Genomic DNA, 16,997 nt, shown 5'->3' with positions numbered 1-16,997 from the left:
TCTGCTTTTGAGACTCAGTAGCTGCTGTCTACCCAGGTGTTGTACACGTCGCAGCCATGAATGGGTGACCATTACTAGTATTTTAGTCTTGGAAATGCTTGTCGTGCCGGCTTTATTAAATGACTTCGCATGCTAAGTTGCCCTTTGACCTCATCATGTAATCGATTTGACCTTTGTTGTCATTTGTCATTACCCTTGAGCTTTCTATGGAAGCGGATGTTTGTGACGATCTTGTATTACGGACAAATATTCATGTTTTGCCTTGATGCTATTTGGTGCACGAGTATAGGTCGTATTTATTAATGAGATAGTTACTGATGATTCTTGTTTGAAATACTTTGACCTTTAATGGCTTAAAGTTGGAAGAACTTTCATGAAGCAACGTTATTCTTACTTTGCTTTTAGTAAATCTTTTCTTTGATTTGAAATCAGGTTTGCATCATTGCCTGCATTATACAGTAATCCCATAGTGATATCAGTCATAAGAACTTGAGAAGTCAGATTTTATTGAAGTTACTATAGGTCAAGCCTGTCTCAAAGGTAATTTTAATTTTCTTCAAATATTGTTGAATCATAACATTGCATTTTTTTTTATATTCTCGACATTTTAAATGCTCTGAAGTTCTCATGTCACCTTCACCCTTCTATTTGTATTATTCTGTTCTCTTTCTTACATTCTTTTCTTCACCTTTGTGTCACTGAGTGGCTATACATTCAGCCCTGGCATGTATTATTTGGACCCCTGTGTTAGTAAAATGTTCAAGAATGACCTTAAAGATAAAATCACTTGACTTAATTACTAATTAGTTACCATACATATTTTCTATGTATTCACATGTGTAATAGTTTTTCGAAAATGTTCATTTTGCTAAATTTTTCATTGTTTACCAAAAGGAGAATCTATTAAGTGTTGTACTTTTGTACACATATGTAATCAGCTTATTCATTCCAAGGTCATTTTTGGTGGTCAATCTCTTCCCCTGTATAATCCTTTGACTCCATCCTCCCTGCTTCTGAGCTACTGGGCCTAATCTTTTGTAAAACCTCTCAAAGATTTACCTTTGTTTTGGTAGGTCCACTAATTCTTCACCTGTATTGGATTCCAGGGGCATCTGTCGCTTTATAATCCCCATCCTCTGGATATCTGTAAGTCATCTGTCTATTATACGACCTTTCTTGTAAACTTACTTTCGTATTTCTCATCAGTCTGCTAGTAAAGGACCGTGTGTCGAAAGGCTTAGCAACCATTCTGTTGTTTCACTTTCACTTCGTGGAATTTGCCTTTATTTATACAATCATCAAGTTCCATATCTTTATGATTCAGATATACTGTACATATGTGTATATATACACATACATACATACATACATACATACATATTTATATATATATAAATAAATAAATAATATATATATATATCTATATATAATATATATATATATATATATATATATATATATATATATATATATATATATATATATATATATATATATATATATATATATATATATATATATATACAGTATATATGTATATATATATATATATATATATATATATATATATATATATATATATATATATACAGTATATATATATATATATATATATATATATATATATATATATATATATATATATATATATATATATATATATATATATATATATCATGATGTACCAAGTACCTAGTTGCACAACTAATCACAGAATTCAAAAATTTACCTCACTTCAGCCAGATATCTGAACTCTCACAACAATAAAAATTACGGCTGAGTACTATAAAGGTAACAGTGATCCCTTAAAAAGCTTACTATAATCAAGCCAAAATGTCAAGGTGGATGACAGGAAGTCTCATCAGAATGCTTTGTATTTGAATCTAAAAGTTTAGGACATTTTCCCTTGTAGACAAAGGGAAAAAATTTCATCAGCTTATATAAGAGCCGGATTAAGTTCTGTACCGGATGGCGCAAGACCAATCCCTCCACCCACACATTCGTTTATTTTTTTTTTCAGTCCTATTATAAATGGTTTACATCTGACTTTAGATCCATTGAACATTGGTTCTCCAAAATCTTCTTCCATACCTCTCCCTTCCTTGATGATTCTTTCCATTGTCCCTCTTGGAATATTGTGAGCTTCACATGCCTGATCATAAACTCTCGTCACATCGTCAAAGTAATTGTGAAGTCGTATGCGACTGACCTGGCAGAAGCAGGGAGAACACGTCTCTCAGTTATTTCTGCTTTTTCCATAACTGAAGCAGGAGGAGCACGTCTGGGCGCACTTTCTTTATGGGGTGAGTTGAGTGAATGACAATGTACATAAGCAAAATGCTTCTATATATAGACAAAGATGAAAGACTAAACTAATTTTATGGCTTTATAATGACACGAGTTAAATACTAATCATACAAGCTGGAACTTCAATCCTGTAAAGACGCGACCTCATGGGAGTTTGGAGGCAGTCTAATTCTGGGATAGGTAGTGCAATTAAAAGATTATAAAAGGTTATCCCTTATCAGATCTCTACATCTGTATACTTGTAAAGGTCAGTCTTACTTATCCTTTGTGTTTCTTTGATACGCTCTATCGTTTTGGATGTAAAAGTAGTGTTTATATACATATACGAGTATATATATATATATATATATATATATATATATATATATATATATATATATATATATAATTATAAATATTCTGCTGTTCGACCTCTCTGCATTATTTTAGTAGGAACATAATCCTAACAAAGACAAGTAAAGCTTCGCTGTGGAAGTTGAGAGAGGAGTGGGCAGGAGGTAGTTGTTGTGTTCAGATATAACTGTTCCTAACAGCTTATAAGTTAGTATTAGAGACCTATCCAACAGGAAGGTTTTCACCAGGCCCCCTTTAGTGAGGGTGTCCTTAAGCATTACTTTTCTCTGTACTATGTATCGGCAATGTTTTTGTCATTTTTCAGACTGCCGGAGGCTATGGAAGGATCGCTGTTTACGAAAACACAATGATCCGGTCCAACTCAGGAAAGTCAGAGAGGGAACATAGCAGTCCTACAGAGCACACGCACTCGTTCATGCTCCTGCTTACTTTGTCTTTTGTCCTTTTTTTCTTTTACTAAGTGAAACCGATGTTACATGTTGTTCCAGTCCCTGGGTGCCTGTTGCAAGCACGCAAGCAGCCTAAATGAAAGGTAAGTCTGGAAATGACAAGTATTCTCCGACCTGCTGGTATTTCTCCTACTGTACTTCCATTTTTTTCATTTTCCCCTTCCTTAGCCACTGACTAAAGATCCTGGTGGAACCATATTTCCTGTATTATGAAGTCGAGTGTACGAAGTATAACTAGAGTTGCCTAGTGAGATTGAATAAGATATTTCCTTTGTAGCAAGTAGGAATTAGGGAGAGGTCGATTATAAGTAATCCCCAGGCAAGCCTTGAGACCTGATCATACCATTGTTTGGAAGAGGAATAGCCTTTAACATACTAGAGAAGTGCTTACTACAGAGCTACAAGAACGATCATCCGTTGTGTTATAACCGAAGTAGGGGAAATATTACTGTCTGAAGGGGACTCATTGGCTCATGTAAATTCCCTCACTGTACAATGCATTCTTTCTTTTGTTGGGACTAGGTGGGTAATAAATGGGTTTTATTTAATTCACTTGTTCCAGGAATAATCAAATTATTCAATAACATAGTTCCGACTGGCAACCTAATCTAATTCGGTTAATTGTCTGTCCTTTGGGGTAACTTTTAGTTTTACTTGAGAGGATTACGTGGGTCTTAGGTAGAGCAGGGCTATATAGATTACAGTAATTAATAATTAACTCATCAGCCAAAGGACCCACGTAAGAATATGTAATATATATATATATATATATATATATATATATATATATATATATATATATATGTATATATATATATATATATATATATATATATATATATATATATATATATATATATATATATATATATATATATATATGTATATATATATATATATGTATATATATATATATATATATATATATATATATATATATATATATATATATATATATATATATATATATATATATATATATATATATATATATATGTATATATATATATATATGTATATATATATATATGTATATATATATATATATATGTATATATATGTATATATATATATATATATATATATATATATATATATATATATATATATATATATATATATATATATATATATATATATATATTATGTATTTCCTGAGTTATTGGTATTTTTACAGGCCATAACTGAAATATTATTCAATTGGCCTTGGAGTTCTGGCTTGCATAAAGGGAAATCGTAAAAAAAAATAAGAAAAAGGGGAGAATTTAAGAGCTGAAGGCTCTTCTTCATAAGGAAATATTACGTAAACACTTGGGATAAATTAAAGGTTATATTTACAAAAGGAAACATTTTAAGGGAAAATGGATAAGTAGATTGATAAAGGGCTTGCAACGCCTGAAAATCATTCTACTGGAGTCTTGAAAAAAGGCAAGGCACAGTCTAAGATGAGTCCACTGCAAATAGGTCCCTCTGCAAGAGAGATTTACACATTACACGCCAGTAAAGGACCAATATAACACTGAATATGACTCGAGTTTGCACCGAGGGTGCCAACGACTCGAGGAATGAATGACCTCTTTACACTCGAACACAGGACATTGGAAATGGCACTGGATAAACTGGCACAAGGACAGAAGTGAAATGCTTACTAAAGGGCAAACAAACTGTCGTGACTGAAAAGTCTTCACTCACACTTTACCTTAGGGGAAGCGGGTCTCTGACGAAGAAGGATGAGGGGCGATCACCGATGATGCACGCTGTCCCTCGAAGATGACTGGAGTCTGGAGTTGGACAGAGGAAATGAATGGTCTCTCAGCAAAGGTACCACTCGACCACGTGTATGGCTGTCCCCCTATGACTGTTATTGCATGGCTCCTACTAAAAGTAAAAAGTATATCTTAGTTTAACCAGACCACTGAGCTGATTAACAGCTCTCCTGGGCTGGCCCGAAGGATTAGATTTACTTTTACGTGGCTAAGAACCAATTGGTTACCTAGCAACGGGGCCTACAGCTTATTGTGGAATCCAAACCACATTATAGCAAGAAATGAATTTCTATCACCAGAAACAAATTCCTCTTGTTCTTCACTGGCCGGTTGGAGATTCTCATGCTACTAACTAACTGGTCATGGCCAACATCAACGTCAACACTGTTTCTGTTTAGGCGAAAAACGCAACGCTTGTTTTTGGGTGTGAATTATAGTAAACAAATAGTGGATTGCTCTCTCTCTCTCTCTCTCTCTCTCTCTCTCTCTCTCTCAAGGCCAACCATTTCCTGCTCCTTTCTCTCTCTCTCTCTCTCTCTCTCTCTCTCTCTCAAGGCCAACCATTTCCTGCCTTCTCTCTCTCTCTCTCTCTCTCTCTCTCTCTCTCTCTCAAGGCCAACCATTTCCTGCTCTCTCTCTCTCTCTCTCAAGGCCAACCATTTCCTGCTCTCTCTCTCTCTCTCTCTCTCTCTCTCTCTCTCAAGGCCAACTTCTCTGCTCTCTCTCTCTTCTCTCTCTTCTCTCTCAAGGCCAACCATTTCTGCTCTCTCTCTCTCTTTCTCTCTCTCTTCTCTCTCTTCTCTCTCTCTCAAGGCCAACCATTTCTGCCTTCTCCATTTCCTTCTCTCTCTCTCTCTCTATATATATATATATATATATATATAGCAGCATATATATATATATATATATATATATATATATATATGTTGTAATAATTGTTTTAAATACTTTTAAAATAGTCTTGTTCAATGACTTTTCATAAATGTAATTTTATTAAGTTTCTGTTAAGCTCCTGAAAAGTTGTCTTGAACCTTTTCTTTAATCCTCGACCAAGGTTTTTGTATAAAATTTATTCACCAGAGCTCTCTTTCTTTTCATGCTTTCATTGAGTGAACTACCCTACTTCTACAGTGTTTCGCTAGTTTTGCTGCCTACTTATGAATTATGTTTTCATCTGATTTTTGTCGCACGTTGAAGGCTTGCTGGGCAGTAGAGAGAGTATCGCTCCCCAACAGAGTCATTCGTTATTTCCATGGTTCCACCAACTTCTCTTCAGCAATCCCAGCTCCTGTTCCTGCAACTTTCATTATTACCGAGCAATCTGTGCATTTCTTTGTCTTCTCACTGTATAGCTCCCCTGGTGCCTTTGAGCTGCTGTTTGCTGTTCTGCTAATGCTTAGCTGTGTGTTTGACCTCCTGGAGTCATCAGGAGGCCTTTTAGTGATGGACAGCGGTAGGCAGACTGCTTGTGACTGCTTTTACATACGGTGCATGGACGCCCCTGTGATCCTTCAGTGTGACCGCCCCTGTTTTTATATACATATATTTCATCTCTGTAACTTCTTCAGTATCCCAATTTTATCATCATTGTATTAATAAGGTGTATTATATTCAAGTCCTAGGGTTCACATCTGACTGTCTCTATCTTGTGGACAAATAAGTATGATTTTCTACCTTTTATGCCTTTCTTTACCTTTTTCTCTAGGAATAAAAGTTAGGTAGGAGCTTGATGGAATGTGTCGCTTTTTATAAAAGTGCTTGCATTTTCTAGTTCTTCAAGGCAGTTTTTTGGGGACTTCTTTTTGAATTATAAAGTTACATTTTTGTTAATTAAAATTTATTAACTTTTTGTCAGTATTTTTGTATCCCTTCTTGAGAATTGATTTTCATTTGAACATTGTATCGTTGTTGCTCCTTGTCTGTTTATTGGCATTTGAGTCAAAGTGCTGGATAAAGTATCCGTATAAATAGATTTAAAATTTTTTCCAACCTCGGTGATAAAATCTGGAGTTCATTACAATATATATATATATATATACTGTATGTGTATATATATGTATATATATATATACAGTATATTTATACATGTGTATATATATGTATGTATGTATGTATGTATACATGTGTATATATATGTATGTATGTATACATGTATATGTATATATATATATATGTATATAAATTGTTATATATATACACATACATATTATATGCATATATATATATATATATATATATATATATATATATATATATATATATATATTATTATGTTGAAGATATATATATATATATATATATATATATATATATATATATATATATATATATATATATATACATATATATATTATATATATATGTACAAAATCCATAAACAAACGCAATGACCATAACAACAAAAACAACTACCCAAAAAAGCAATCGTCCACGAGATAAAAGTCCAATTAATGTTAACGCCGCAGTGGAATATTTACAATGGTACAGGTCTTAAAAGGATGGTTGAGCTTAGGTGTAACGACATTTCTTGGTGGGAAAAGAAATAGGCCTACATCGGTAGTGAAACTGGCAACAAGGATCCTAAAAGGAACTTCAATGGTTCACAACGATACCCTTAGACCCAAAGAAATAAGGGTACGATTAAATGAATGGACTTTACAATAAGTCACAACGAAGCAAGAAACCCTCTGAAGTCTGGGAGCGTAAGTACATGTGTTTAGTTAAAGAGTAACAAACAATATACGCATTGGGCCTCGAGATGAGTGTGGGTGGGTGTCTATTAAAACCCCACCCCCTTCTCTATCTCTCCCTCTTTTACGGTACGCCATTTGTCCGACTGACGAGAATTAAGGAAGTGTGTGCCAAGGGGTTGGGTTAGGGCTTAGTACAGCGGGCAAAGAAATGGGAAAACCAAAAGCCTCCATAAAAACGTTAAACACTGTCGTGATATATATATACATATATATATATATATATATATATATATATATATATATATATATATATATATATATATATATATATATATAAACATGGTTGTAACTTCCTCTCTAAGAAAAAACAACACGTCGGCACTGGACTTCTTTAGTAAATAATAATCGACGTCTAGACTGGAGCAGTTTGATGTTGTTTGAGGGGATGTTTAAACTATTAAATTTCTTTTGTATGAAATCTTCTGCATGTTTGACGTGGGAGGGGATGAGAAGGTCTTGTGAAAGGGTGATAACAAGTCTGCGAGCCATTTCCGATAATTTCCAGCTACGAAAGAGCCCCGTTATATTATGGGGCGTAAAGGAATCCCATCTTTTATGTAGCTTTGGGAGGTTGTAAATATATATATATATATATATATATATATATATATATATATATATATATATATATATATATATATATACTCGTATATACTGAGCCACAATTACTGTTTAATATCGATGACTGCTTATAGTTGTTTTCTAACCCAGCTCTCATTGTGCTGGGTCTGCGGTGTTGTCTTCCTTGCAGCACTGGTCAAAAACAACAAAGCAGCTTTTTATTGCCACGAGCAAAACCAAGTTTAAATACCCAAACAGAAAGTGGCCGTTCCCTTCCGTCTGTTTGACAGAGAAGAGGGTCCCAAGGTCAAGGTCAACAAAGCAGAGTGGAGCAACACCAGAAAACCACTCACGAAAAAATCAATAATTTTATTAGGGATATAAGATGTAGAAATAGAATGAAAAACCAGTACTGTAGTATAGTTTTACCATGTAATAATATCTTATAGATGTTATGTAAACAACTAACCACCTCACGGTAAATTGTAAACCAAAATTGTAACCAAGAAATATGGCATCGTCCCCCCTACTAAGTCCAATCCTGCCGGTATAAATAGAGCGGAGGACGCCTGTATGTATTAGTTCTTGCTTGAAAAAGCCTTAGATTGGGCGAAACGGGACCGTAGCAATAAATGGAAAATACACCACGACTCTGTATACTTATCCAGAACTTCGAAGAATTATTGAAAACAGAAGTAAGGAAATATGAAAAGGTGTGCACGAAAGAAGTTAACGTCACAAAGGCGATTGCCTACAACAAAAATTGTGAAAGAGAGAAACTCTGCCCAAAACACACACACACACACACACACACAAAAACATATATATATATATATATATATATATATATATATATATATATATATATATATATATATATATATATATATATATATATATATATGTATATATATATATATATATATATATATATATATATATATATATATATATATATATATAGAGATATATATATATATATATATATATATATATATATATATATATATATATATAATTGCTCTACGAACAAAGTGGGCTGCAGTGCACGCCTCATTATTTATTGATGCCGAAATTATATATACATATATATATATATATATATATATATATATATATATATATATATATATATATATATATATATATTATTGAACTGACAGCAATAATACAGTACGGAGTTGTCAAAGGATCATTTTTCTGAGTCTGGTATCGACTGTATGCCAATGTTCATTTGTTGCAGATTCCTTATCGCAGATGTTGATCTCTGCGAGTGTAGACTCTGTTTGTCCCATTGAGAAACACCCTGTTAGGGAATATTAATTATATGGGCGCAAGGGAATTTACTTCTCTTGAAATTATTGGTGAAAGTTATATGTAAAAATATAAAAATTAACTAATCAAAAATGAAGAAGGCTGTGTACAGAAAAACCAAAATGTCACCTTTAAAAAAGGTTTGCGTGCTGCTCAAGGTCCATGAGGCTGTGTTGTTATGGACTAGCTTAGCCTACTTCAACCCAAAATTAAACATTTAAAATGTGGCCCCGTCCCACTAGCATTATATGCGGCATAGACAAAACTGTAAAAAAAGAAGCCTCTAACTTGAGCACTTAGTGGAAATTGAGATTATTATTTGGTCATTTTCAGCGTCATGGGACCTTAAAGTTTACCAGCCCACTGGAACTGTGCGAAAACCCCACAACTGCAAGAAGTAATAGTTACAGGGATTGGACAGCGAGACTGAAGAAACGGAGTCGGGGAATGGATGTAGAGATGTGCAGCTAGAGGCCAAAAGAATGCTGCAAACAATCTTTAGTGAGGTGCACTGACGTCAGTAGCTCCTATGGGGATTTCTTTTATATACAACAGTCTCTATTATCCACTTATAACATTCCCCTTTTACAATTATATCCCCGTATAACAATGAACAGGCGAACCACAGCAGGGACGACGAAATTATGTAGCATCAAAGAAAGGAGACTGACATTAAAAAGAAGCGATGACTTACAAATGAAATTATGATGGGGGGGAGGGGTGGTACGCGTCGGATGTGTAGATGCGTGAAGGAGTAAGAAATGGAGACGGAGAGTAAGAGGCCCCCTCCCCGACCTCTCTGACGCTAAGAATTAGGCTATTATCAAGAGTTATGAATAAAATTTTCACCTTCCATAAAGGGAACTTTCTTCTGCAGGGAACACTACCTCCTTCAGTATGAAAATGACACCGCACAGTACATCAAACCTCCTCTACATCAAAATAACGAAACAAATTTTTACCTTTCAGGAAGGAAGCCTTTTTTGGATCTTCACCTTTCTCCTTTTTCCACATTTGGTCAAACTGACTTTTGGAGGCATAGCCGTAAACTTTTCTCCAGACGGCACGCAGTACAACTAGGCAGAAAGCTACAGGATAAAATTCCTTTTCCAAAAGCATGTTATGCTATGCACTTGCTCTTAGTTCCAAATTTTCTATTTATTTCCAAATGTTCTAGCCTCTAGTTATCTAGTGCCATGAAATACTCCAGGAACTTGGGGGTTTTGAATTACTCCAGGGACTCCATTCCTTAAGGTGACAGGGAGTCCCGGGAAATTAAAAGGCAAGGTGATAGGAAGAGTTCTGACATCATGAGCATCCACTAGAACAAATCAACAAAAACCGTATGGTGTTAATGGTAGAATGGATAAGCAGCTACCTAATGTCTTCCAAACGCACATAAAGAAGGGTGGAGATTACATCAGTAAACAGAAAAAGTCATTAGCAAAAAACTAAAAGAGTTATGGAAGGCCTTCAAAATGTGATATGGCCGGGGTGAACCTTACAAAAAAAAAAAAAAACATTCGAACGAAGCCTAACTTAACATTCCAGAATAATTAGCAGAGAGAGAGAGAGAGAGAGAGAGAGAGAGAGAGAGAGAGAGAGAGAGAGAGGTACAGATTTATTTGAAAGGCACTGGAATTACTGTTCTTGATTTTTTCTAATAATTAAAGAGAGAATGTTTTTCCCATTATTTGTACGAAAAATGATACTACTACTACTAATACTAAAACTGCTACTACTAATACTACCACTACTATGCTACTACTGCTAATAATGATTATAATGACCCAATTTTAAACCTAATTTGGCTGTTATCTATCAACCACTGGAAATCAAATTTGAAGTTTTTAGGTTCTTGTGCCATATTTAAGAAAATCGCAACAATAGCTGATTTCATGACGTAAAACTAAAGTGATTTGAGATTGGATGGTTGGTCTACGGTAGATTAAACTGGTTCTATGCTAGAAAAAAGCCCTGGATTCAAAGGCGCAGCGTGTTAGAGCATGAGAGGTCTCGTGTGGACCTTTTGGAATTTTTAAAATCAGCTATAACAGATTTTCCTAGCATTAGTTCTGCACTAAAATAAGCTTTGGAAAATTATGACGGATATCAGTATCATTGAAATTTGTTAATCTGCCATCTCCTGGACAGATATATATGGCTCTACATCCCGGATTCAATTTGGATCCAAATCTGGATCCATAAAAATAATCCCCCACTCAAAAAATTTAATTGACATCTATCCATCACTTCTGAAGGCGTAATGAGGAAAGAGACAGACAAATACGTCAGCTCTGGATAGATATTCAATACATATGCCTTTACAATGATTCATTTGTAGGCAAAAAAAAAGGCGATCATTATCAAATAATTTATAGTGAATTTCCTCATACCTCAAACATAAAAGGCGAATATTAAAAATCCGGACGAACAGTTTGATAGTCTCGTTTCTTTTTTATCGTTTTTTACTAATGAGGTGGAAATGGACTTCACCCAACCAGTAGCCCAAGGTTTAAGAATAAAAAATGATTTTGTCTACAAAAAAAGAGGGAGGAGAAAAAGAATTTAGGCACAAGAGTGATAAGAAAAAGTTTAGAAACGGGTTTCTTCCGACGCTGTTGCTGGGTTCGTGGCAGACACGAACTTGTTAGCGGGGCTTCAGGAGGGATGTCCACACTCCTTGAGATCTTCTGATACGGATATTTTTTCTAGACTATTTCACTAACATCTAAGGCCTTATTGTGACTCACTGCCGTTCCCATTAAATCCCTTTGTCTGTGTTTTACAAAGGGTCATCATCATTATCTTTATGTTAATCACTTTTCATTCCATCTCGAGCCCAATTTCTTTTTACAGAAATTGAGACTTTCACTGCTCACTTGCTCTATTTAGTGGCTCTAGCCACACTATGACCTGTTCCACTATCATTAGACCACTATACGGTCCTTGCTATGGGGTTTGAGGGAGTTTGTCGAGACTAGATCCTCTACCAGTATTTCTTGTTGGGCACCAGAGCTTTTCGTGCATTCATTTTCTACAACAAGTTGCTTTACCTCATCGAGACCCACTCACAGCTCATATCAGCCACCTGCGAGATTGTTTTGTTACCTGCTTCTTTAGCTATAGTTAGTATTTCCAATTTTTTTTTTTTTTAAAGCGCAGCGTTTCACTTACACTTTCCAGTGACTTTCGGGCCTCACTGTGACCCAGCGTTGTAATTTCACTGACGATCGTTTTCAGCGGTCCTGCTTCTGCGTGTAAACGAGTCGGCCATCCAATGCCTGTATTCAGCCCAAATCCAAATGACACAAGGAAAATTAAAAGGGAAAGCGAAAGAGCGAGTTTAACTCGACTTAAAGCCTGGCAGTAGAATGGCAGAAAAGGTCACCGAACTGAGCAACAGGAGGATTACTAACTTCCAGTCACTGTGGGATGAGGTGATGTGGCTTGTGTTATGTCTGCCTTTATCTATCTATCTATCTGTCTGTCTGTCTGTCTGTCTGTCTATCTATCTATCTATCTCAATGAAACCCAGCACTTACTTGCACAATCCACTCGAGATGCTAAGTGAAGCCAGAAAACAGCGCCAATCCCCAAAGTCGTTTACAACCTGAAGGGCCTTTGAAGGTTAAAGGTCTATTGTCCTCCGTCTAAAACAAACGCCAACACAATTAAATTTCTGTTATGTCATTGCGTCTGTCTGTTTACATTAGCGCGGATTGTTCAGCAACGTTACCATTGTCTTTTCGCAATGAACTCTAAGTACCGGAAATGTTACGCAAATTCACTCATTGACATAATCGTCCATTCATTGAGGGAGATGTTCTTTCCTGAACGGAAGCGGTTACTACGGCCGGAAATAAAGTGGAAAGGAAGTGCATTATTGAAAACTCGCTCAATGTTCGTCAAGAGATGTCATTTGCATGAGTACTCTGACCCCTCCACGAAATAAGTTATGCAAGATTAGTGCTTTGACCTTAACTCACCATGCACACACACACAATATACATATGTGAATGTATATGTATATATACAGATATACTATATTTATATATATATGTATATATATACTGTGTGTGTGTATATATATATATATATATATATATATATATATATATATATATATATATATATATATATATATATATATATATATATATATATATATATATATATATATATATATATATATACATATGGCTTCCAGAGCACTGGTCATTGGCAGAATACACTGCATAGTATCAGAAGACGTCTAACGACATACACACACACACACACACACACACACACACACACACACACATATTATATATATATATATATATATATATATATATATATATATATATATATATATATATATATATATATATATAGTGTCACGATGCATACCAAGTACCTGGTTATTACACACCTAATCACAGATTTCAAAAATATACCTCACGTCAGCCAGATATCTGAACTCTCATAACAAAAGATTTACAACTGAGTACTCTAAAGGTGACAGTGATCCCTTAAAAGCTCATTAATCACATGAAAAATCAAACTAAGTTTATGAAAAGAATGGTGAGGTATCAAATATTAAACAAAAAATATACTAGAATAAAGGGCCTCACTCCATCAAACAACTTCAACTGTTTCCTGTTCTTAATTTTACTTCAGCAAAACTAGTATGAAACACAACGTGTTTATCACTTTGCCTTATGCACACAATTATTCCTATTCACTGGTGGTCAATAAATGAAACACTGTTTTTAAAAACATTAAATACAAAAATTTATTGTTAAATTCAAATCTGAAAAATTTACTATTACTTGAAAACAACACAAAAATTGAATTAATTTGAATTAAATTATAAAACAAAACTAATTCACAAAAACTTCAATTTATCAAGAAATTAAGTTATTCAAGCAAAATTTAAACTATCAAGAATTATTCAAGATTTGAAAAGAAAATCTTAATAAATGAAAATTAAATCAATTATGCAATGTTAAATTATCAAGAAATATTTAAAATGTTAAGTAAATAAATGTTAAATCATCAATAAAATATCAAGAGATTGCACACACAAGAGCACACAAAAATACACAAAAGATTTATCAATAATAATTTCAGCAAGGCAACAATTTCCTAATACACTTTATTATACCATGGCAATAATAAGTGAAATTCACTTTACCTTACACAAGCTTGTGAAAACCTTTGTAAAATCACAGGACATGCAGGATCCTTCGATTCACAAAACACTTTTTTATCAGGTGCCATTACAACCAAATTTTTACACTTTCCCTATAATCAGATCTCAAAAGCTATATTTAACACCAGTGACCACAAATATTCTACGTTAGTATTTCTCTCTTTTGAAGAACAAAAGAGAGAGAGGGGGAACCACTGCTAAAGGTCTCTCTAATCAGAATGAACAAATCTGAGGATTCCAGCATGAAACATATGATACAAGGAAACTTCTAGGAGGAAAGTTAAGTATACCTTAGTTTAACCAGACCACTGAGCTGATGAACAGCTCTCCTAGGGCTGGCCCGATTTATTAGATTTATTTTACGTGGCTAAGAACCAATTGTTACCACCTAGCAACGGGACCTACAGCTTATTGTGGAACCCGAACCACATTATAGCGAGAAATGAATTTCTGTCACCAGAAATAAATTCCTCTTATTCTTCATTGGTCGGCTGGAGATTCGAACTCGCGGCCAGCAGAGTGCTAGCTGAGAACGGAACCCACTCACCCAATGAGGAACTAAGGTGACGTCACTTCCAGTAAAATGTTTTGAACACAATCGGGACAATACATGATGCAATCGATCGGGACATGTGCTCCAGTGCAATACTTGTCCATATCTTTCAAAAGGGCATACGTGACCAGAGCCATGTGTGAAACATTACAAAACCTTTGTCTTTTTCTCGTTTGAGACAAAGCTTTTACAGAAATCTTTACGGATCTAAACTGGCTAATTATGACTGGCATGTTTTTAAAACAAAACTAAAAGCCCGAGTTGTTTCCTCAGCAATTGTTATTCCTGACCTGTCATTGCTAACTCAAAACAAAGCACACTCTCTTATCTGAACTGATGACAGATGATGCATCTGGTCTAAAACTCGTATCTCTCTCTTCAGCTACTACGCTTTTATCAAGAAAGATGTAATTAATTCTAAATTACATTGCTAAGTCATCTAAAACATTAATTCTTTTGAGATCTGACATTACACATATACGATATTTTAACAATCATTATCATTATACACAACACATGATAAATAGAAGAGTAAATATATAAAAATTATGGGATGATATACATATTACAAGGCAATCTCAAAAAAAATATATATATATATGCATATATAATTTATATATATATATATATATATATATATATATATATATATATATATATATATATATATCATTACATATATATTGTATCTTCTTCTCAGCTTAGTCCTGTTTCTATATGGGATCGATGTTTTGGATGAGCCACTCCCATCTGCCTCTGTGATGGGCTTCTGCTTCATCAGGTCCCTTCTCTCTCAAGTCCTCCCTCACACAGTCTCTCCATCTCTTTCTTGGTGTTCCTCGTCTTCCCCTACCCTGGACTTCCATCACCAAAGCATGCCTTCCAATATGGTCTTTCTCCCTTCTCTGTAGGTGACCGTACCATTCTAAGTCTCCCTCGTGCACTTTCTTTGATATTTCAACCGATTTTGTTGACCCTCTTAAATACTCATTCCTCGTTGCACCAGACAGCCACCTTAACGCTCTCATCTCTGCTATGTCCAGTTTCTTCTCTGTCTTTGTCATACTTGCCATTTCTGTACCATACAGCATAGCTGGTCTTACGACTGCCTTATGGAACTTTCCCTTTAGTGTCTGCGGCACTCTTTTGTCACAAAGGGCTCCAGAGGCAGCTCTCCAATTGTTCCAACCCGCTTGTATCCTATGTTTTATTCCCTCATCCATTCTTCCACCAGCCCCTACTGTAGACACTAAGCATTTGAACTTGTCTATTTTCTTTATTCCTTTTCCATCCAACTTCATATTCTCACTGCCATCCCCTTAACGGTGGTACACATATAATATTCTGTCTTTGACCTGTTTGTCCTCATTCCTCTATCACCCAGGGCTACTCTCCACCTCTCCAATTTCTCCTCCAGAACCTCCCTCCTCTGTGCGCATAACACAATGTTACTGCATACAATATGCTCTATGGCACTTGTCTCTCTTACTTCCCCCATCATGCTATCTACCACGATGTTGAAAATAAATAGGCTAAGGGCTGATCCTGGTGTAAAGTTAAGAATAGTGGCACTGCATTCACTCTGGATGTAGCAGAAGTCAAGGCAAGGATTAGCATAGTACCCGCTCCATCTGGTAATGCAGCCATCAGTGCCACTCCCTGCTTAGATCTTGAAGGCTCACCTGGGAATTCAAAGCATAAACCTCGGAGGAACCCATGGAAGAAAAGTAAGACGAGTGG

General features: G+C 35.0%; 1 protein-coding gene across 1 annotated transcript; it reads right to left on the bottom strand.

The window, feature by feature from the left end:
* Positions 1-15,970: 15,970 nt before the first annotated feature.
* Positions 15,971-16,558, bottom strand: LOC136844814 (uncharacterized). Its single transcript, XM_067114051.1, has one exon. The coding sequence runs from the start codon at positions 16,556-16,558 to the stop codon at positions 15,971-15,973; it is 588 nt and encodes a 195-aa protein (XP_066970152.1).
* Positions 16,559-16,997: the final 439 nt, after the last annotated feature.

Source organism: Macrobrachium rosenbergii, chromosome 13 (genome assembly GCF_040412425.1).
Source record: "Macrobrachium rosenbergii isolate ZJJX-2024 chromosome 13, ASM4041242v1, whole genome shotgun sequence".
NCBI lineage: Eukaryota > Metazoa > Arthropoda > Malacostraca > Decapoda > Palaemonidae > Macrobrachium > Macrobrachium rosenbergii.
This window is presented reverse-complemented; position numbering and strand designations above follow the sequence as displayed.

What these genes read in the sequence shown, in the direction of transcription:
- LOC136844814 (XM_067114051.1), bottom strand. Translation starts at nt 16,558, where the DNA reads ATGAAGTTGGATGGAAAAGGAATAAAGAAAATAGACAAGTTCAAATGC.